Raw genomic sequence first — 23,016 nt, 5'->3', positions numbered from 1 at the left:
ATCATCAGTTATTAGCCACAACAACTATACAAGTGCATTCTTACATCTAATATGTATTATTTGTTTTTTAAATAAAGTCTTGCTTTATAGGGTAAGGCTCAAGTGCAAGGCATTTTGACATTAAAAACACACACAACAAAAGGGATACATATATCAGGGAATGTGCTAATGCACTTTCAGTAAACATTTTATGTGTGTTTTGAGAAAACGCATTTAATATGTGTTTACTATAACACACATTAGTATGTGATCATTGTATATCTATCATTCTCTGTGTTTATTCATTGGTTTTCACACAGCCTTGAGCTCAAAAATGGAGCATGCAGTGGGATGTTGCACATGCCAAAACGAATGAAACGTAAATGCGATACTTTTGACACATTTCTATCTTTTTGAACAATGTCATCATGGCCACAACCTTGAAGTGATTTTTGTGCACATATGTGCATGTTTTGAAAATTGCAGGCTTTGTTTGTTTTTTTTTAAGTACAAAAACTGTGCTTGATTTATAGCTCATTGTCATGTGTGATGATTCACAAGTATATACACTCTCCCCCAGAGGTCAACAGGAAGAGGAAGCGGGTCACACTTTTCTGTTTGTTTAGCATTTATATGACTCTGCACTAAAGGATTCTCCCATTTACGTCATGCTTTTCCCCTAGATCTGGTGTTTCAAAATGTGTGAATTTGATAAATATAGCTTCCTGGATTAATATTGACAAATTTATTTGAAACTCAACCTCAACTCAAACTCAACTCAACTCTGTTCTATTGAGATTAAGTGCATTTAAAGGCACAATATATCGTTTTTCACCTCTAGAGGTCACCTATTCCAAACAAAGTCGTAGCTTGATGACCCCGAGAATGAGCGCGGAATATTGGGAGTTGCAGAAATCATGTTCATGGATGAGATTATTAATGTTACTGTAGCATGAAGCAGAGCAGGACCGAATGTTGTGGAGCTGAACGAGGTCGCTGGAGTGATTGCTGATGAGAGATGAGCGTGACACACAGCTAGACAGCAGCGGAGCTTTTATAATGCCACAGTCATTGCCTCCGCTTCTTCCACTCATGCATATGTGTGGTAACGCTGCGCTGTTTTATCATATTAAAGGTCCACTTAAATCAACATTTTAGTTTTTTAGCTTTTAGTATGACTGTGTTAGCCTTAAAGTTATTAATAAGCTGGTGTGTTTCAAAACTATGACAACATTTGCATTTAGGAGATATAAGCATTCAATATTTATAATCTCTCACTTCTGTTAAAACCAATCTCAGATTTTGAAGACATCATTGCAGACTTCACTTTCTCGTCAAATCTTCTGTCCAATCAAAATGCTCTCTAGAATCTAAAGCCCGCCCCCTACGCTGTTGAAGCTGCGGCTGAAATCGGTCAGTTGTTAACACACATTAGAATTTCTACACAGTGAAAGGCACATAGCACACTATATATGCGATAGGAAACGATTCAGTGTAAATATGGTTTCATTTGAGGCAAATAAAGTTTTCACGTTAGTTTCACGCACCGCAGCAGCACACACACACCAACGGCTCTGGTCTAAAGTTAGACTACAGACACGAGAGCGCAGCGAGGATCATATGCGCGAGTCGGCGAAGACAACACACATATCGACCCATTTGAATTCTGCACAGAATGCTGCATTTCAAAGCGATATGGAGATTATGATGATAAACGGTGTTAGAGGAAACTGGCTTTACCAAACAGAAAGGTCCGCTCTAGTCAAACTGTATATTAACGAAACGCTATTGGCTGTTTCAAAAAAGGGGAGGAGCTGCTAACAGCTGGAGCCGTTTCAGGGGAAATTACGTCAACACATTGAATAATGCGGCGCGTTTCAAGGCACTTCAGTGGGCATTTAAATACATTATTCCAGTATGTTGGAAATTATGCGTTTACTCCATTGCTGCTATGAGACACTTGTTGCACACTGCGGTAAACTCGATTGATTTTAGCATATCATAATAAATGCTGAATGGCTTGTGTTGCTAAATGGCATGCAATTCATTTTAAACCATAGAAATGCTTTATTTCTGTACAATAATTCGTTTTCTGTCTATAAATGTATCTAAACATTTGTTTCCTTGTCTAATAAAACATATAATAAATATATTAAAGCATCTTTCGTGTTTCCATGGTTTCTAAACTAAATCCAGAAATTGAGGGTATATGACGTCACTGATAAGCGACACACGGACACTGTCCCGTGTCCTGGTTAAAATTGCTTAATTCTCTGGATTTAAACCTTCTTGGAAACAGCTGGGACAATGTAAGTACACAAAACAACTAAATATATATAACACTGTTCTGATGGTTTTTGGATATTAATCCAATAATCATACATATTGTGCTTTTAAATGATCTCAACGCAAAGAAAAAAGTAAATGGGTCAAAGCAAAATTAATTTAACAAACCACATTTTTAAGACATTATTGTAGTGTTTTAAGTCAAGCATTGCTATCATAACAGCTTATATCAAACACCCTAGCAACCAAACACAACACACTCAATCATGCCCATTGTTTACAATGGCGTTACCACGGTTACCTAGACTCTACGTTAGCACTTAACCGTTACTTACACCAATATAACGACAAAATTAAAATAAATAATGTTTACATGAATTATTAACGTTATTTCTCAGAATATTATTGATTTTCACCCAAATGTTGTAAGCAGAGTGCTTTCAAACTCTCTCAACTGTCACTTTTCTAAAGAAAAGGCGGGGCCAAAGTTTCCCTTTAAGGAAACGAGGTTCTGGTGACGTCATACACTAGCCAGCGCCCCTTGAGCTGTAACGTTAGCTGCCTGCAAGCGCGCCTCCGCGGTTGAGGATGACGTTAGCGTAAAATTAGGAAAAAAATTGAAAGGCGATATCATATTTTTTGTCATACATTTTTTCGAGTCATTCCCGTATTTTTGTTGTTGTGAGTATGTGTAATCTCTTTTGGCAGCTGATTTTGATTTAGAGGGCGTCTTTTTAGAAAGAGAGAGAGGGAAAGAGAGAGCAAGGGGGCGGGTGTCTCTCGCTCTCGCCTCGCGCAGCCTCACGCGCTCACAGACTCGCATGATATCAACACACGGACGGTTTACTTCCACATTTATTGGTTATTTTCGGGATTTTCGGGATATACAACACCATAATCGATGCGAGGCCTTCTAACGGACATTCGTCGCTAATATTAGGGCCACCTTTCTTCTGTCTTTGTCGTTTTTTTCCTCCTTAGTGGAGCGTTCGTGCGTTCGTAATGAATTCGAGCCCGCTTCCTAACGGCAGGCTCTTGCCGGACAGCCAGAGCTGGAACTCCTCCGGTTCCGACGAGGATCTGGACGGCGAACCGGTTCCCGGACCGCACGGAGGGGTGTTGGAGTTCAGCGGAGTTCTCAGTAAGGTGTGTAAAGATCTCGAATAACGAATCCCGAAACGAGAAATCGCGTGTTTATTGTGTGTGTTTCCACCTGAGCCGATGTAAACAAACGCCAGTCAGTTTGTCTGAATGTCACGAAGCCTGTCACATAACATGTTTAAAATCCAAATGGAAAAATGGTAATTATGCATATTTTAGGAGCAATACTATATTTTGCATGGTGAATTGTTTACATGACATTTCATGACATTTTTATGTTTTACTTCTGATATGTTCCTCAGTGGTGACCATCATTAGATTCTCATTACTTGAATTAAAAACAAATACATCAATAAATTAAGCACATGTCAAACGCAGTGGAGCAAATACTTAACACATAATCATTATTTGTTTACATTGCGGTAATGCTAATTTGGTTTTATTTTTTTCATGGTGATTTACAGTGCATGGTGATCATGTGCTGGCAGCAATCCCCAAGGTTATGCTAACCAGGAGTTTAATACTGAATATGTGATGCATAATATCTTTCCTTATGCATGTATAATCAGTATAATTGAGGAGGGATGCAGCAGGTCATGAGCTGAAGCTCGAGTTAGTGGGGGTTACTAGAGTTCATCTGCTCGTCTTTTCTTCCTGATGGGATTAAGCAAGAAAACCTCTCCTCATGACTCAGACAGCTGTGATGAGAGGAGCATTTTCCACAAGAGATTACTGAATTATTCCACATGCAATGACCCAAACCCCTCCTCCATGGTGGATATGTATACATCATTTAATAATTGTATTGTGCATCATGTTTATTTTCACAAGGCAACAATATACTACAATAATATACCGTACTATATAGTAGGTGATAAACAGTATGTGAGTCGAGTAGTATGTCCTAATTTAAATCATAGTATTTATAAAACTTCTGACGAGATTGCATTTGACGGACACTGCTATCCCATGAGGCCACGGGAGAGGATTAGTGAATGGAAGGGAAGCAACGCAACTGACGGCTTGGTCATGTGACAATAACAACATGGGGAATATAGTACATTAGGGTTTTAGTTAATGATGATAATAATATCCCTGGTGCACACACATTTGTTCGTTTGGTTTTCTCAAAGCCAGGTTTGATCTATTGTTCTCCCTCTACAGTGGACTAACTACATTCACGGATGGCAGGACCGCTGGGTCGTGCTGAAGAACAACACCTTGAGCTACTACAAATCCCAAGACGAGCGAGAGTATGGCTGTCGTGGTTCCCTCTGCCTCAGCAAGGCTGTCATCACAGTGAGTATCCTGGGGAAAGATCCCTCCAGACAGTCGTGGGAATTTCAGAGACGGGCCAAATTTAGAATGATGGTGTACATCAAATTGGAGGCTGGGAGCTCTAGAACTGGAGTTGAATGGAGATTTGTTGGGATACGTGATATCTCAGTCACTATTGAGCAATATTAGACTGATTAGGAGGGGTGTGAATCGTCACTGGTCTCACGATTCAATTAGTTTATGATTAGCATGTCAATGAATTCGATTCAGTATCACGATGATGTCGCATCCTCCATTTTCAGTATTACTGCACATGGCTACAGTTTTGTCAAAGAATACAAGGGGTCAGATATATAAACTCCCTTTTTATTTTATGTGCTCCAAGGAAGTACACCAAACATCAAACACAACATAAGTCTGAACACAGCAGCCGACAAGAGCATTTAGAACCAGCAAACACTAATAAATATAGGGCTGTGTTGAAAAAATTTCTGGATTTTCATATTAATTTCTAAAGATCGATCCGTAACTCAGAGGATCGATTTAATAATAGGCCTACATTTTCCCTGTGAATTTTAATTTGCCGCGTCTTTGAATTCACGCATGCGGGCGAGGTGGAAGGACATTAAAACAACGAACATGGCAGCTTTGAAAACTCCAGAACCGCTGCGGACAGAGAATACTAGAGTAGATAAATAAACTCAAGCCGAAGCTCTCGTCACTATACCGCCGCCGTCGTGCTGAAGAAGCTCCGCGGACAGAGAATACTAGTGTAGATAAACAAACTCAAGCCAAAGCTCTCGTCACTATACCACCGCCACCGTGCTGAAGAAGCATCGCCAACAGAGAATACTAGAGTAGATAAACAAACTCAAGCCGAAGCTCTCGTCACTATACCACCGCCACCGTGCTGAAGAAGCATCGCCAACAGAGAATACTAGAGTAGATAAACAAACTCAAGCCAAAGCTCTCGTCACTATACCACCGCGGCCGTGCTGAAGAAGCGCCGCGGACAGAGAATACTAGAGTAGATAAACAAACTCAAGCCGAAGCTCTCGTCACTATACCACCGCCACCGTGCTGAAGAAGCATCGCCAACAGAGAATACTAGAGTAGATAAACAAACTCAAGCCGAAGCTCTCGTCACTATACCGCCGCCGTCGTGCTGAAGAAGCGCTGTGGACAGACGGAGTTTTCCTCACTCTTCCTCTTCTCTCGTTACCACTGCGGACAGAGAATACTAGAGTAGGTAAACCAACTCAAGCCGAAGCTCTCGTCACTATACCACTACCACCGTGCTGACGAAGCATCGCCAACAGAGAATACTCGTGTAGATAAACAAACTCAAGCCGAAGCTCTCGTCACTATAGCGCCGCCGCCATGCTGAAGAAGCGCCGTGGACAGACCGAGTTTTCCTCACTCTTCCTCTTCTCTCGTTACCGCGGCGGACAGGGAATACTAGAGTAAGGTAGACGAGTGAACTCGGGCTGTTGGATATGTCAAAAACGCGGCTTACGTCACAGCCATTCTCACTGCAGCGCGCACTTACTGCCAAGGAAGTTGTAATGGCTGCCTTGTCATGACAGCGCGCGCCCTCTCCACAGTGCACGTTCGCTGACTAGAGCACTCTGGAAGGGGGATTGTTCTTTACAACCATCCATTCTCCAATAATTTGCAGTTGAATGTCTAAAATTATAGTATCAATAAGTTGCATAACTACAGTCCTGCAATATTCAGGTAACAGCTGGAAAAAATGCTTTCTTTAAAAACACTTCTCTAAATCTCAAAGATCGGATCAGATCGAATAATGATAACCGATTCAAGATCTTGAGAATCGGAATCGAATCGATTCTTCTTAAAATTTGAATCGAAATCCAGCCCTAAATAAATACTAAAAGCGCATGAAACTGTAGTGTACTTAAGTTACAAGTTTAGTGTACTTAAGTTACAATATCACACTCGCATGCACGAACACACTCGCACGCAAACGTGCAGCCTTGCATGCACACACAAGCGTGTATGTGACGAATGATGTCAGTAGGTTATAATCGATTATTGTCTGTCACTGCATCAATGCATAATCGTCCGCATTGCGACAATTAATTTCAACACCTCTACTGATTAGGCAGATAATATAAGTTCTCATATTTCTATTTATCTCAGATTTAGTAGCACTAATATTATATTGTACAATAAAAATATTTATAGCTATATTTTCTGTTGTATATTATAATATTTCAATGCCTGTGCTTGAGTTGAGGCATGTGATTTCACATTATTAACCCTGTGGAAATGTCTGTTTTTGTTTAGTTCATACTTCATTAATGGTTTTGGGCCATCGGCGGTCGGCATGGGTTAAATGTATTTTTTCTAGAAATCAGATTTGGTTTTATGGTTGTGCTTTATCTAAAATGATTAGCGCTGAGGCTGTAGATGTGCTGCGAGCTCTTTTTAGGGCAGGGGAGAGGAGAAAAGAGATTGACGGAGGACAGACACGATCCTTTGCCACAGGCAGTTGGCCAGGCATAGACAGACTGTGGCCTATTTTCCCCTATTCATGCTAAAATCACGCTTGTGCTCCCGCACCTGCTGAAGCTCAGAGACGCCGTGTACTTTGCTTTTTAATGTGTCATGTTGGACTCCTTACTTAGAGCTCATAACAGTGGTGGAAATCGCTGGATGTATGTATCGCGGTTCAGGTTGATTGCTTATGATCTGATTTGGCCCAGATAACACACACACACACACACACACACACACACACACACACACACACACACACACACACACACACACACACACACACACACACACACACACACACAGTGAAATGAGAATTCCCTGCATTGCGTTGAAGATTAACTCATGACCAACACACAGATTTCGACATGTGCTGCAACAGTCCATGCCTGAAGTATCTTGCGCCAGCCCTGAAAATGAGGAAAGAGGGCGAAGGTTGTGTTGTTATGGAGACTGCTGGAGAGGTACAAGTCCTTATGGTGACCCTGTTACCACTAGTCCTTCAATGATTAAACCAAAGTCCAGTCTGCATGTGTGAAACTGAAGACCTTTTAAGCGATTTGGCCAAATATGAAAAGTGAGGTCTGAAATATCAGGCATGGAGAATGAAGGGTTTTATAGGTTTGCACAGCCTGTGCTCAGGTAGTTCATGTTTAGCGCTGCTGGTTGATGCTGTGAGCTCCACATTCTAATGTGATGTTTTGCATTTTGGCTTTAAGCGAGAGAAAAATGGCCCCTTTGTTTTGAGACTCCGTGTGACATGAGAGTGGCTTTTTTCAGCTGTGTATTTGTTGAACTTAGACCATTATGGTTTAGCATAAATATTAACTTTGGTATCAAACACAAGCGTGTGGACTGGAAATGTGATATTTACAGTACAAAATGAACTTTTTGCCACACCAGCCAATGGTGAGAGTGAATTGACAGAATTTATCAGCCTTAAATATTCCTTACCGGCTATAAACCTTTTTAAAATCTTTGTTTTTGTTGCTCTTTTGTTCCATTTTTTTTTTAGTTTCGAACATTGCAGTTCATTGTGTATAATATATAAGCTATTTCACATCTCTATTCGTGTCAAAAATAGAATAATATGTAAAAAAAAATGCAACCCACTTGTTGGGTTTTATACATTGGTTTGTTTTTTTGTCAGTGTTGGGTCAGTCAACCTGATAGTAAAGATTTTACATTTTAAATAATAATAAATGCACTCTAAAATGTCTGTTTATATATTATATAACGGCAGTCTTTTACAATAATAAAAAACATTTAGTAAAGTGTCAGGACGTGACAACAGCAGCAATAGCAGCCAATGGGAATCTGTGGGAAGAAAACAACTGCTATCAGGCTGTTCCAGTTCATTAAAGGACAATCTTATATTAATTAATTTTTGAAAAGTTGTATTAAAAACAGCTTTACCTTGTGCCATCTCGTCTGTTAGATATTTAACTTTAAACGCGTCAAACGTATAGCGCAACCACAGCTGCGACGCTTGGATGCTAGATCAACAGCGCTAGTCAGTGGCGCGAACGGCAACTTTGTTACATATGTCAGCGATGTCGTGATTTAGCCCTGGTCGTGCATTCGTTTGACCGCCGTGAAGCTTTCATGGTTGCATCGATGTGTATTTTTTTTGCTGTGAGTGTACATCCGGTGCTGTGTTCGTGGAAGGCTAGCGTTTCAAGCTGATTTTAGCCGTGACATACGCATAAGCAAAAAAAAGGCAAAATGTAAGACTACAGACATTTTCCTATTCATACAGTAATGATTTTGATAGGAATACAATTTAAAAACAAACTTTAACTTTACGATGTTCCCCTCAGGACGTTTCAGAAATGTCCCTTGACAAATGTATCTAGTTTTAACTGTTTTGGCACAGACTACCCTACATTGGGTTACTCTAGTCTCAGCCTGCATATGACACACTTATCTGGAAACACTTTAGGAGATTGAAGTGATTGATTGGTTGAATTCTACAGGATGTAGTTCTTTAACGGTCCGCCTGGAAACAAATGGCCTGACGTCAAACTCCCTCATGGAAGAAGAACGCCGCTGTGTTTACAACTGTGACAATGAGCGCTTACCAGGATCAACTAAACACTGGCCCCATTGTTGCAGTAAACTTGCACAACGCTCTTGAATGAATAATTTATAGATGCGCTACGGTCTGTTATTGCAGGGAGATCCACTTTTCACACCACTAAACATGACACAGAGGAACAAAGCACACTGTAATTGGTCGCGTTAAATGTCAGTCCAACGTCCTCTTGGGCGGTTCTTGACCAATGAAAGCTGCCAGACCTTCATCCATCAGTCTGAAGGTCTGGCTACACAAAACCCAGCGCTGGGTAGGCATGTGAGGGGATTCATCATATGTATTGACAGTAAAAATGGCCCAGACTTACAGAAAAACTTCCCAGCACTGGGTAAAAATATTAAAAATAACCCAATAAAAGGACCCAGAAGGCTGAACCCAGTGTAATATTTTGTGGCTTGTTGCAACTAATAATCCTGTTTTTTAAGAAATGATGCACAAATCATGCTGAAGATTTTCTTTATTTGACAGACATGCAAACATTTGAATCGCTTGCCTTGCTTACAGCAGAGAGGGACAGACTCTAACCTTTCGATTTCAGCCTTGTATTATGTTAGCCTGGTTTTACCAGACTCTCGTACATTTCATTCGTACATAGAGTCTGGCCACTCTCCATTGACAAGGGTTTATTTCGGCGAAGGCGGGCACCCTGTTGAGGTTTAAAACTATTGGATCTGCCCTGAGCCACTCTGGATCTGCCATAACCAATCGCTAACGTTTGGTCGTGACGTACGTCATGCGCCCTTCGCCAGTTTCACTCATGGAAATCCGACAAAATAAAAGTGCACATGTGCATGCCACCTCAGTAATAAAACTATAGGATAAAACCTAAAACTCGTGCATTCGGATTGTGATTTATTCACGGCACGGTGGAGAGGAGAGTTTTGTGATCGGGAATGCGGCGCTCACGTGGTCCGTAACATCATTGTATGCTGTAAATAAAATGTCATATGCTTGGTATGGTAATAAATGCTGCTATAAATAACGGACCAAATCAAATGTTTAAGTGCTTTTATTTTAATTTGTTTGAGCGGTGATTAAATATATTGCTCTTCTAAATACTTGCCAGCGTTTTAAGGAAATACAAGTCTGGAAATGCATCCTAATAACAGCAAAGCAACCGTACGGTGTTCTGCAGTGGTCAAAAATGATTACAAACAGTGAATTTTGAAGTGATATATCGTTGAAAACTCAGAGATGTGGATTCGGACAGCTGTTACATCAACACGACCTTGCGTTTGTCAAAAGCAGTCGGTAACTCGGCCGGGGATTTTTACGCAGGTGGTGAGAGACGGACGGCAATAAAATAACTGACCAGTCTCTGTAACTTAAATGATGCCGATACCTTCCGACCCCACGAGAAACAGTTACCGTCTGAATAGCTTCAGCCAACTCCTTCATCACTAACGAAGCGATCTGGAAAATCAAACTTTTCCCGAATTTACCCTGTTGGAGGGCCACAACATCATGGCCACCAACAAACCCCAGCAAAGACTGTTATTGCTCCGGCTTTAACTTCTGGATGTTCGGCAGCGGTGCCACAATGCAATGAATGGTTTCGTTCGCATCTTTCTCCGCCGCCATTACTGAACTACATCTCAAACTAGCGCTCGACATCAACATCATCGTTCTTAGCCACTCCCTCTGTTCGCTGATTGGACCGCTAAAAATTTGTTCGGAGGAAACCTAAGAATACAACGCAGTCCTAGACGTAGTACTGAAGGAAAATGAAAGTTGAGCGGAAGTACATAGGAGGGCAGAACCAGGCTAGTATTATGTTGCAGTTCCTCATAAATGTACCTGCCTGTTGGCCACTGTGTTTAAACCGTTTTCTTTTTACTGGTGTTTTTTGGCTCTTGGCTACTGTTAATTTTGGACCCTGGGCGCTGGATGGAGTATTTTTTGTGCATAAACAGTCCCATTTTCAGCATCCGTAAGGGCTCTAAACCTATTTCTCTTTCTCAGTAAATCTGTTCCTCTCTGAATGCTGTTCAGATTGATTACGCACGCACACGGCAGCAACTCTGTCACAAATCCTCACAAAAAACAGGTTATTGTGTCACACTGCTCTTCCTGCCTGCGATTACACTGTCCTCACATGACTCACATACTTAAACGGCTCACACACTGTGGTTTTAAGTGTCTAAGACCACAGGACCACCCCAAATTCAGACAGGCTTAACCCTTGCAGACACAACAGGATTACACCGCCCTCATGAGTATCTGATTCGAACCCAGAATGCCTCATTGTGTGTCCCTATAAAACTGGGTCTTGCTGCTTGAGCGCTCGGAACAGCACATTAGCGGGAGACGGTGTTAATTGTGCTTTTCGCGAGACACTCGGGCTGTTAAATTGGACTTGATTAGATTTGCGAATTTCAGACCTCAGGAGATATAGACGGATCGTGAAGGATCAATCAGTGTGATGACAAAAACAATTTCACAGACACTCAGTCTGATTTAAATGCTCTGTCAACATCACTTAATGAATCCAACATGCTCTTTTCACATTATTAGTGATGCTCTACATAGGATAGTAGGGGTGTAACGAGGCGAGACAATTTGTGCATAGTATTTTTAAGAAATCTTCAATGATGAAATGCATGACTAGAAAAATAGTTTGCTGGTGCATTTAAAATGTTTTAACTAATCAACTTGTAACGAATGTATGAATTATCATTAGAGGTCGACCGATAGTGGATTTTACCGATACCGATAGCTAGGTTGGACCTTGCTTGCCGATAACCGATTAATCGACCGATAGTTTTTTAAAAGATACTAGATTAAAATATAATAATAATACATAAAATAACAGGTAAAAAAGCAGTGCTGAACTTTATTACAAGAAATTTTAAAAAGTACTGAACCATGAATATGTGTTAAATTTCATATGTAAATATGAAAATATTAAAATGAGTTCTAACAGAAAAAAAATTCTACAGAAAATAACTAAAACATTAAAATATTACAAATAAATGTTTCTTTAGCTATAACCTAGAAACATGTATGTAAATGTCAGGTAGAAGACTGCAAATCCACTTTGTTAACAATGTATTTATTTAGCTAGCTTACATGAACTAAATGCATTATGTAATGCACATTTTACAGCATGTATTAATATTCGAGCAATACAATTCTACCTTAATCATTCATGTTAGTTCATAGTGCATACAAAAGGTTAACAGATAAAACTAACAATGAATAACACTTCTACAGCATTTATTAACCTTACTTAATGTTACAAATTGAATATTATTGTATTATATTAAGTGTTATCATTTCATATAAATCCAAACAGTTCGCTTTTTTAGAACACGACGGGTTTCTTATCAAAATAACAACATATGTATTGACGTCTAATGCGTTTTTATTTCTGTTGGGTGCATTATACAGTTTCTCACATCAAAAAAAGTTTCTCAGTAACATCGTTTTACATGCTTGAGGAGGTAACTGTTGCTGCTAATATTAGCGTCCTGTCAGCCTCGACGACAAAGTACATATACTGCTGTTCTTCCCCTGCTAAAGCATCTAGTCAACAAGTCAATTACTTTATAATGATTTGGCAACATGTACTGAAGTGTTCTGTATTCATACCATTTCTCTGTTGGTGTTTTAAACGCGCATCAGATGTGTCAGCGGGCTCCCGTGCAGCATGTGCTGTGAAGCGCGCAGCCTCGCGTGTCCTCACGTGTTAATGTAAACAGTGATAGTTTTTCATTTGGCCTCTAGAGGTTGCTCTCGAGCTATATAATGCCAGCAGACCCTTCTCAGAGCTCTCGTAGGCTACTGTGTAATGACAGCAGCCTTCTCAGCCGCTCCCACAACGAACGCAAACCGTAAAAACTATCGGTATTGATTTTTGCCGATAACCGATTGTTCCTCCAATCAGCTATTGGTGCCGATTCATCGGCAAATCCGATGAATCGGTCGACCTCTAATTATCATACAGTAAAAGACAACAATACTCAAGCACTGTAAAGGTTTTGCCAAAAACTCAACTGACTGGCTTCTCTCCTGTATGATCGTCTTTCAGACAATTCTGCACATGAGCTTCTTTTGACCTCCTGACTTAACTCCTTCCCACAAATTGATCGTACTACTAAGTGCAAACAATAACCATAATCAACGTACTCAATATTCAAAATGCAAATAGAGACCAATTTTCTTCAATCCGACATATACAGAGCTAAGAGATGTTTGCATTTAAATAGTTGTCATATTGAGAGATATTCGCATGCCCCAAAGGAGTTGCTTTCAAACAGCGGTAACTTATTGAAATCACGTTTGAATGTGTGTTCCCTTTTACGTTCACTTTAAATTTCACGATCATGTGTACTGTGTTAATGGGGCTGAACGTGCATTTAACAAATGTAATTCTGCCGCTTCTGCTGCGCAACGAATCCTCCGCCAGGGTCTGTCCACTAACATGTAGCACACACTCAAAAGACGCTCAGTGTGAGTGCTTTACTAACATATAACACACACTCGTAACGCATGCTCATCGTCTTGTCATGTGATCAGTGCTGTGCAAGACTCGAACAGCTCGTTCTAGATGAGCTGATGGAATTGAAGCGACTGTTATGATTATCCACCTGAATTAAATTGTTTTTATTTCTATAAAAATAATATTTATTTCTCAAAACTAGAGTGGAGTTGTAATGTAAACGTAGCATCCTCTCACACTCCATCAGATATGAGGCGAGACAGCTTTTCAACTCAATCTCGTCACACCCCTATAGGATAGGGAGTTGAGCAAACCTCTACGTTTTAAAGGATTAAATGTAATGTACAACTTATCTCGCAAAGTTCTTTTCTGCATTTTGGTTTATAGTGTTTTGAGCTGGATCTGTTATCAACAGCCGTATTCAGCCCAAGAAGAAAAAAAACATCAATAAAGCCACCACAGCACACAGCTTTCAGCACTCACAGTGCATTGAACTTGAACTATGTGCTTTCGTCTGCCAAGTTTTAGACTCACGTGAGCTGGATTTCTCTCTCTCTCTCTCTCTCTCTCTCTCTCTCTCTCTCTCTCTCTCTCTCTCTCTCTCTCTCTCTCTCTCTCTCTCTCTCTCTCGGCCTCTTGCTAAGCTCTGTTAAAGCGTGGCCTGTAAACATGCAATTTTTCTTTGAGCTATGATGGACCTGGACTGTCGTGATCTGACAGCAGCGGAGGGAAAGCTCTCTCTCGGTGTGTCAGGGATATGCAGGAGGACAGGTACACACAGGTACGGGTTATTCTGGTCCAGGGCGGGTCATTGCAGACGTTGCCGTGGGATCTAGCGCATTTGGCGCATGTCAGGACAGGCAGAGATCTTAAAGGGGGGGGTGAAATGCTGTTTCATGCATACTGAGCTTTTTACACTGTTAAAGACTTGGATTCCCATCCTAAACATAGAAATACTCCATCAAACGTCCAACATTAGTTTTTGAAATTTTGTCTGTGTCAAAAAGTTTTTTCCGAGTATGGGTCTGCTTGATGGTCGGAAGGTCCTTGTATGGGCCGTACGGGCTCTTCTCCCGGTAGGGTGCGCACACGTGACCAGAGCGAGAGAGGAAATGCACGCCCATAAACACTCGCTCAGCTGCAGATCCAGTCGCCCGTGAACACTTCTGTCGCGCCGCGCTCCACTTTATTCCTATGGGTGACGTCGAGCGACTTCAATGCTTCAGCACAGCATTCTGGGAAGGCAGCGCTGCATTTAAACCGATTTGAACGTAGAAATGACGAGAAGCGGCGCAACATCGCTTCAGTCGCGTCGCAAAAGTGGATCTCCACGGTCACTGCTGTCACAGGACTTCACAAAATCAACAATGTTACCAAAGAAGTGTGTTTTTGACGGAGCTGTCCCAACGATCGTGCTTTGGAAACAGGCTGATTGATAACAGTTGAATCTGATTGATAGCCATGGTTTATTAGGGTAGCGTTTTCTTTTCTACGCTTGAGGATGTCACAGCTTTCAGATGCTCTAATGCAATAGCTGCGTGCTCGTCATTCTTTAGCTCCGCCCACACGATACGCCTCCATCTGCTCGTTTTTTTCCGGAAAGACTCGGTACAGCCCATATTTCTTTTATAAATATAATAAAACTAAAGACTTTTTGGAGATATGAAGGATGCAATGCTACTCTATAGGTACTCAAGATTGACATGAGATTGACTGAAACTCCCCCCTTTAATTAAGCTGTGTTTACTGAGGCAAAAACGCTGACGGCTGTGCCAGCATGAGAGCGATCGAAAGTAACGAACGATGAATGAACATCTAAGTACTGTAAAAGTGTAGAAAGGCAGTGTCTATTCCTTCTGATAAACTAAAACAGATAAACATGTCAGCTGTGTAAACGCAAACTAATCGTTATGAAATTCTCCTTTTTAATTGATACTGATATGGATTCTTATACTCAATATCTTTTAATATTTGCTGTTTTCTGTTACTGCCTGAACTGTCTGAAACTACTGAGATTATTAGAGTATATTTTACAAGAAAATACTATTTATTTCTACTTTAAAAATTCATGTTTAATTCAGTGTTACTTGACTTTTCTTTGTAATTTGTGAAATTCACTACCAAATTAAAGTTTTAAAGTAAATCACACACCAATTAGTTTTCTAGTGTTGAAGTAAAAATGTGTGTGTTTTTTAAATACACTCAAATTATCATAATAAGTAATAACCTGCCAGTGATTTTTCAGTTATTTTATGGATTTATTTTTATAGTGTAGTTTAACTTTAGTACTTTACTTTCATAAGCCACATTCCTACTATTTTTAAACAATTCAGTAAAACAGTAATGAATTATGATTTTACTGTGGCTTTTATTAAAAAGCAATATATTATTTTGTTGATAACTTTAGGAACACTATTGTTATTATTTTACTGTAAAATTGCAATACTTATATGTACTTCATAAAAAAATCCTTAAGGTTGAGCCATGTAAGGTCGTTGGATGAGTGGAGAGAAGTAAAAGCAGAAAAGCAGAAACCATAAAGGAGATTTGAATGTGGACAGTGCGTCTCGTGTTACTCTGCCATTTTGACCTGATGGTTTTTGTTTCTTTTTGCTGTTTTATTATAGATGGATGAAACTGAGGTCTTCCTGCCGTGTGTGTGTATGCTTGCTTTGGTGTCCAAACTCTGCATGTCCCGTGTGTATTCTGCTGTGGTTTTTTGAGAATTCATGTGTGTTTGGGCTGAATATTGCTCAGATTGCTATCTCATTTATTCCAGTCCAGAACTGGTTTCATTTATCCAAGCCTAAACCACAAGAGAACCTGATCAAAAGTGCTTCCAGATGAGTAGCCGACCTGTCAGGCTTTTCTAAACACAACCGACTTGATTCGCGTGTGTAGCCTTGCGCTCGCGTTCTGAACTGCTCTGGCCCCACAAAATGATCACAGCATTTGCATGCCACCTTTCTATTAGAAATCATTTACGCAGAAATGTCTCACCAAATGAACGCCCTAGTTTAATTCAGTTGCGCTTCAGTAGATTCTTACAAAAATTGTTCTGAGGGTGTTTGAGTTGGCCCAAGTCAAAGTTAGCCCATGATAAAACAGCAACTGCATGTTGTCATCGGTTTACAACTGTTTACAGCAGCTCTGAGACACAAATGAAGAGGAGCGTTTTTATAGAGGTGCATCTTTTATTAACACTTAGTTCGGCAGCGGTCACCAGGTTCAATAAAAGCCTTTCAGACATTAAATGAAACTGTTCTCTGGTGAGATAAAACAGCTGGATTGGTGCTTTTTGTCATGGCAGTCTTACAGCAAAGCTTTCATTGTAAACTGGATTCAGAAATGACACGGCAAAAGTGTTTTAATGTCTTTATAACTGTTATTTCAGATCAATTGAATCTGCTGTTCTTTCTAAAACTATCCATGCCTGCATGCATAAATGCTGAGATGTGCTACAAATATATCAGGGCTTGAAATTATCGCTTGTCCGGGACTAGCCTAATTAAAAGGTTAATAACAAATAACAACTTGGGAATAAAATATCACATTATTTCAAGAATATTTCTAATTATATTTATGACGATATATATGGAGCAAAGTTTTATTGGTGATTGCACTGGCAGGGTGCAGCTTTTATTAGTGCAAACAAAATGAAGGGAATTTTCCATCCATTAAGACATTAAATGAAGGGAAGTTTCCGTCCTTTTCCAGTGAGCTACTGTCATTGATGTAAAAGGTGGCAGCAACATCAGTCACACAGCACGAGTCAAATGTAAGCAAAGTAAAAAAGTAGCCTTAGTACAAGTTGTGTTTTCCCTGGAAATCTCTCAAGTAAAAGTATAACAACTCCTTAACGTTTTACTATATAACTATAGGAATATATGCCATTGTCTGTCTGAATACTCAAATCTGATTGGCTGGAAGGTGTGCAATAAGTAAGGGATAATCCACGGCTAGCCATGCATTAAAGGATTTTAATGCACGGCGTAGAGGCGAATAACCGCCCGACGCGAAGCGGAGGTTGTCCCAAGTCAGTGGAATCACCGTTCTAATGCTCATTTTCATTGAAGCTCACACACACACACACACACACACACACACACACACACACACACACACACACACACACACACACGTCACTTACTCGCTCACAGAGCGGCGATCGCACGCATTGTGCACACACAAGCATTCAGGAGTTAAGAGTGTTAAGAGTGACGCTTAACAGATGCAGGTACAAATCTCTCTCTCTCTCTCTCTCTCTCTCTCTCTCTCTCTCTCTCTCTCTCTCTCTCTCTTTCTTTGTCTCTCTCTCTCTATAATTATTTAAAATAAATGCTATAATTCATTCTTTTAAATTAATGTAATCTTACACACTACTTTATCTCTGTGTCTGATTCAAAGCGAGCAGAATGCTATATCTAACGAGCTGTAACTCAAATTTAAAAAAAATAACCGTCAATTTTACCTTTCCATTCAATTATTGCACTGCGAACATCAATAACAGCTTGAAGTTATCTATGCTGGTAAATGACCATGGTATAAGCAGGATAATCCACTGCTAGATGTAAATAAACTACGGTCATTTGTTTACATCCGGGCCGCAAATCACCAGCTGCTAGTATCTTCTCCTTGTGTACCTTCATAGCCTGGTTGTACTCGACGGTGTGTTTTTGCATTAGGGGTGAAACAAGTTAGTATGCAAGTATGACTTTCATTTCAATAAGCATTTCAGTTGTGTTACGTTAATGTTTTGTTCTGTTAGTTTGGGCCATTTTTAGTAGAACTTTTTTTTTTTTTTTTTTAAATTTTTTTAATTAAACATTTAATTTCAGTTGGCTGTTTGATTGGGCACTGTGTAAAGTTTGATGTCCCATGCGCGAGCTGATGCGCTCGTCTGTAAACATGCCTTCCTACAGTTGCTTAATAAAAGCGGGCTTTCTGCACAAACAAACGTAGCTACATGTCTCATTATATGAGGGAAAAAAAATGATTTTAACTGTCGGGCTCGGGTTGGGCTCGGACATAAATATCTTAATGCCTGTCGGGCTCGGGTCGGGTTCGGTTACTGCTCTGTCGGACGTAGGCCGGGCTCGGACAGAAAAATGCGGCCCGATCCGCACTCTACACCAGACCAAGCTCAATTTAAGATTAAACATTAGTCTGGGGAGTCTGCTCTGTATTTTCTACTGTACAAGAGGCATGATCAATGTGTTTTTCTTATTGAGTTCAAAGCTAATTTTCTACTCAAAAAACTAAATGACCGAATTACTTGAAAAGGCTTAATGTGGCGTTCTGTATACTTAATAAAAAGTCTTATTTGCACGCCTGCCGCTTTTTTATAAAGTTTATAAATATATCATTACTTAGTGGTCATGCCTAACGCACACGCACACGCGCACACACACCTATTGACCTGCTGAATATTTGATAAGGCAACGGTTTTTGTAGTTACAGCTGCCAAAGAGAGAAGGGAGTCAAGTACATTTTAAAATGTCAATGACTTTGTCTCTGTGTTTGCATTTGCATTTTCGATTAGTGTGCTTGGCTAAACCCTGGGGAGTGCTATCAAGCGGCTTGTTCTCATTCTCACAGCCATTGTGTGGCTGTCCTCACCTTCTGTCACATGGTAAACTCTGGGCTTGAGTCACCATCTAAAGCCATGATGGCTGTGTCTTAACCTGGTTTGGACTCAAACCCCACTTGAGTATCGCACAAAGTGTACTTACATGCATTTCCTCAGACAACATGAGCAGCTCTTCATGTCTGAAACAGATAGTCAGACCTGTTTTCCTCTCCTCGGCTTGACCAGTCTTTTGTGAAACAATCATTATTTCTGCAATTTCATTTAGTGATGCTAGTGGCACACATTATTTTTTACACTTCATCTTTAAAAGGGTCATGAACTGGATTCATTTATTATTTAAGTGATTTTTTACATCAAAAATTGTCATAATTTAGAAAAAAAAGGCATTTTTCTACCCTGATTTTAGCCCTCTGATTTGAACGCTCTGTTTGATGGGGCGTGTCTTCTGTGAGACGGTGTAAACACCCACTGCTTTGATTGGCTGCTGTGAGACAGTATACAAAAGCCTAGAAATGACCAGGATGTGGATGATGAGCTAGGAACAGTCTGATCTGAGCAAACCTGCGGTCAAAAATGTGGTCTTTGAAGGACAGCTGGTCATCGATTACTCCAAGATTTCTTACCGACTCTAAAGGGATAATCAAAGATGTACCAAGCTGGATGGTGAAGTCGTGGGTTAGAGTCAGATTAGTAGGGAAGACGAGAAGCTCTGTCTTTGCCAGGTTGAGCTGCAGGTGATGTTCTTTCATTAAATTACGACTGATTTACCAAAGAATCACAGTGAAAAATACCAAATACAAATAAATAATGCTCAACTGAGACATTCACATTGTTGAAAATAAATAACATTAGCATTAGGATCCTTTGGAAGGTAATGTTATTTGTAGTCCAGTGATCCTGTATCTCTCTTCTCTCCTTGTCGTCTCACTAACACGCCAGTAGGCGTGGCCAAAATCGTGATGATGTAGGCGGCATTGATGTTCCTCTACAAAGGAGGTTCCTCTTCTTATCTACAAGCACCTTCCACACAAGTCGTTCTCTGGTTTTGGTAATAAAAGCTGTTTTTGGACTAACAAGGGAGTTGCAGGATATTCTTAAATGATTCATATGATCATGATTCTCTTACATGTCAAAAGCTCAAGGAAAATTTGATTTCTCAATTCATGACCCCTTTAAATTATGGTAAAATATAAGGCACCCAGAGATGTTGTTCAGCTTTATAAGTAGGGATGGGTATCGTTAAGGTTTTAACGGTATTACTACTCTTATCGATACTGCTTATCGGTCCGGTACTTTAACGGTATTCTGATCGGTACTTTTTGAGATTTATATATATATATATATTAGGGGTGTAACGATACGCTTATTCGTATTGAACCGTTCGGTACGAGGCTTTTGGTTCGGTACGCGGTACGCATTATGTACCGAACGGTTCTTGGACTAATTAATTAGATTTGGAAAATAAAAAAGTGTGTGAAATATAATAATATGCGTTCAACAAGGTAGCCCAATAACCAAAACGACATAACAGGCAATGCCCCTGACACCACCGAAGTGAAAGAAAAAAAAAACACCAAATATGTTTTAGGCTGCTCAGTCAGGTGCTCGCTTACTCAGTAGGCTACGCGCTGAATGCTCGTGGCAAAATGGCAATTGCGTTTAACAAACCAAAAATAGAAGATCCTCCAATAACCAACAGGTCTGGTGTTTGGGTGAACTTTGGATTCTTGGTAAGCTATGATGGTGTTGGCAAGATTAATGGATTAAAAAACAACGGTATGTCGCATTTGCTGATGGTACAGCAGCGGGAATAATTCATGTCATGTCAATCAAAGCCGACAACAAGACGATCTTGTTGTCTTTACGCCGACAACAAGACGATAAAAAGGAGAAACAGCCACAAACGATCCCACAAACTATCCCCGCAGCATTTAGACAGACATTTCCAACTTATTCAAATGGCAAAATACATCACCGCGGCGAGTGGTCCATTTATAGCCGCGGACATGAGACCTAACGCCCGTTTCACACACACTCCGTCTGCAGTGCGTGTGCGGTGCGTATTTTTTTTCCGTACCCATGTTAACGGATGACAGCTTTCAAACTGCACGCGGGTGCTGTCCGTCAGTCTGTTCCAGGAGCGTTGCGTCTGCAGCAGTGCACGGATCGTTTTCGTACCGAGTCTATTTTTTGCTGCGCTGCGTTGCTGCATTAAAGTGATAGAACATTGTTCGCATTAAAATAAACATGTACTGACGCGAAAATCTAGTAATTTCACCACAGATGCATCTCATTTAAAATATACTCTTGTTTCAAAGTCAACACATGGCTTTTTTTTTCTCAAGTAAAGCAACAAAACGACACCTTACCTGGCATTTAGGTTAAAAAAAAAAGTGCCATAATGGATAGCACTCGTCCTTGAGGTGAAAAGCAAAGTTCTTTTTGACCTGCAGGATTTCTTTTAAAAGTGTGTAAAAACGAAAGAAAAGACGAGAGTCGGCTGTTTTTGAATAGACTATTGTAAGTTTCTAATTTAAAATGTTTGTGATTTAAGGCTATAAACTATGTTTAAATGTTTTGCCACTTGTGTGGGCTAAATCTAAAGTATATAAATATGAATAAATGAATTTAATAAAATGTTGTTTAAATGTAGTAGGCTACGTAACCTGACTTCTATTAAAGAGTAAACAAAGAAAATTGGAATTCTGACGAGGCATGTTCAGTAAAAACTTTTGGATTTTAAATAAAAAATAATGAATAAATGCTGTGTTTGTGATATGCAACAGCGGATCAGTTGCGGACTGCAAACACAGCATATGTAAAGCACTACAGGGTGTGGGGCTCCTGCAACGCACACGCAACGCAACACGCACCGCACACGCTAATGTAAACAGCTAATGTCTTATTCCTGTAACTAGAAGATGGGTAAAATCATACAACAACAAAAAATCATACTTTGTTAGTTTTAATAAAAAAATAATAAAACAAGGTAATTTCTGCCAATTTTTTCTTTTTGCTGTATCTAAAACATACCGAACCGTACCGAACCGAACCGTGACACCAGTGTATCGTATCGAACCGAACCGTGAATTTTGTGAACCGTTACACCCCTAATATATATATATATATATATATATATATATATATATATATATATATATATATATATTCTAGTAATCAAATGTAAAATAACACTGCATGGTTTATCATAAATAGCCTAAATTAATGCTTATTAAAGCTGAATTTATTCATTCAAGAGCTGTGAGTGATTTTCTCTTTGCATTTGGTTGTTTAATTCGCAGTAATTCGTCAGCATGTTTATTTACACTGCTGCCTCTTTAAGACAGATGTGCAGCTCTATAGGCGACTGATAATAGGCAGATGCATTACATTTTCTCCTGACTATATCCATAATAACTACGTCCATTTTAGACACAAACTGTGTTGTGTTTAAGAGACTCTCCAAGCCGGTCATCTTGACATAGATGTTTGTGTACATTTGATCGTTTAGACGCGAGTGTGAAACCGAAAGTGTAATTTGCTCGTCTCGTTGCGGCTGTTTCAGAGCGCGCGCGCTGACTTGGGAACAATCTCTTGCGGACATTTTTGTGATTTTAATCGCTCTTTTTATTATTAAACGCATCTCACAACCAACAGTAGCTAGACTGAATTTTACAACAATCACTGATCGTGCTGATTCTGTCATTACGTTTGAGTTTAAGGGAG

The 23,016-nt window shown here is 39.9% G+C and overlaps 1 protein-coding gene across 2 annotated transcripts in view; it reads left to right on the top strand.

The window, feature by feature from the left end:
* Positions 1 to 2,808: 2,808 nt before the first annotated feature.
* LOC137046475 (ceramide transfer protein) overlaps positions 2,809 to 23,016 on the top strand; it is a 65,487-nt gene continuing 45,279 nt past the window's right edge. For both annotated transcript variants that reach the window (XM_067423719.1, XM_067423718.1), the window contains exons 1-2: positions 2,809 to 3,411; positions 4,531 to 4,665. In XM_067423719.1, the coding sequence (XP_067279820.1) occupies positions 3,268 to 3,411; positions 4,531 to 4,665 (279 nt within the window). In that variant the 5' untranslated portion in view covers positions 2,809 to 3,267. The remainder of the gene's footprint in view (positions 3,412 to 4,530; positions 4,666 to 23,016) is intronic.

The sequence above is a fragment of the Pseudorasbora parva genome, chromosome 18 (assembly GCF_024679245.1).
Source record: "Pseudorasbora parva isolate DD20220531a chromosome 18, ASM2467924v1, whole genome shotgun sequence".
Lineage (NCBI taxonomy): Eukaryota > Metazoa > Chordata > Actinopteri > Cypriniformes > Gobionidae > Pseudorasbora > Pseudorasbora parva.
Note: the sequence above shows the minus strand (reverse complement) of the source record. Positions and strands in the feature narration are given on the sequence as shown.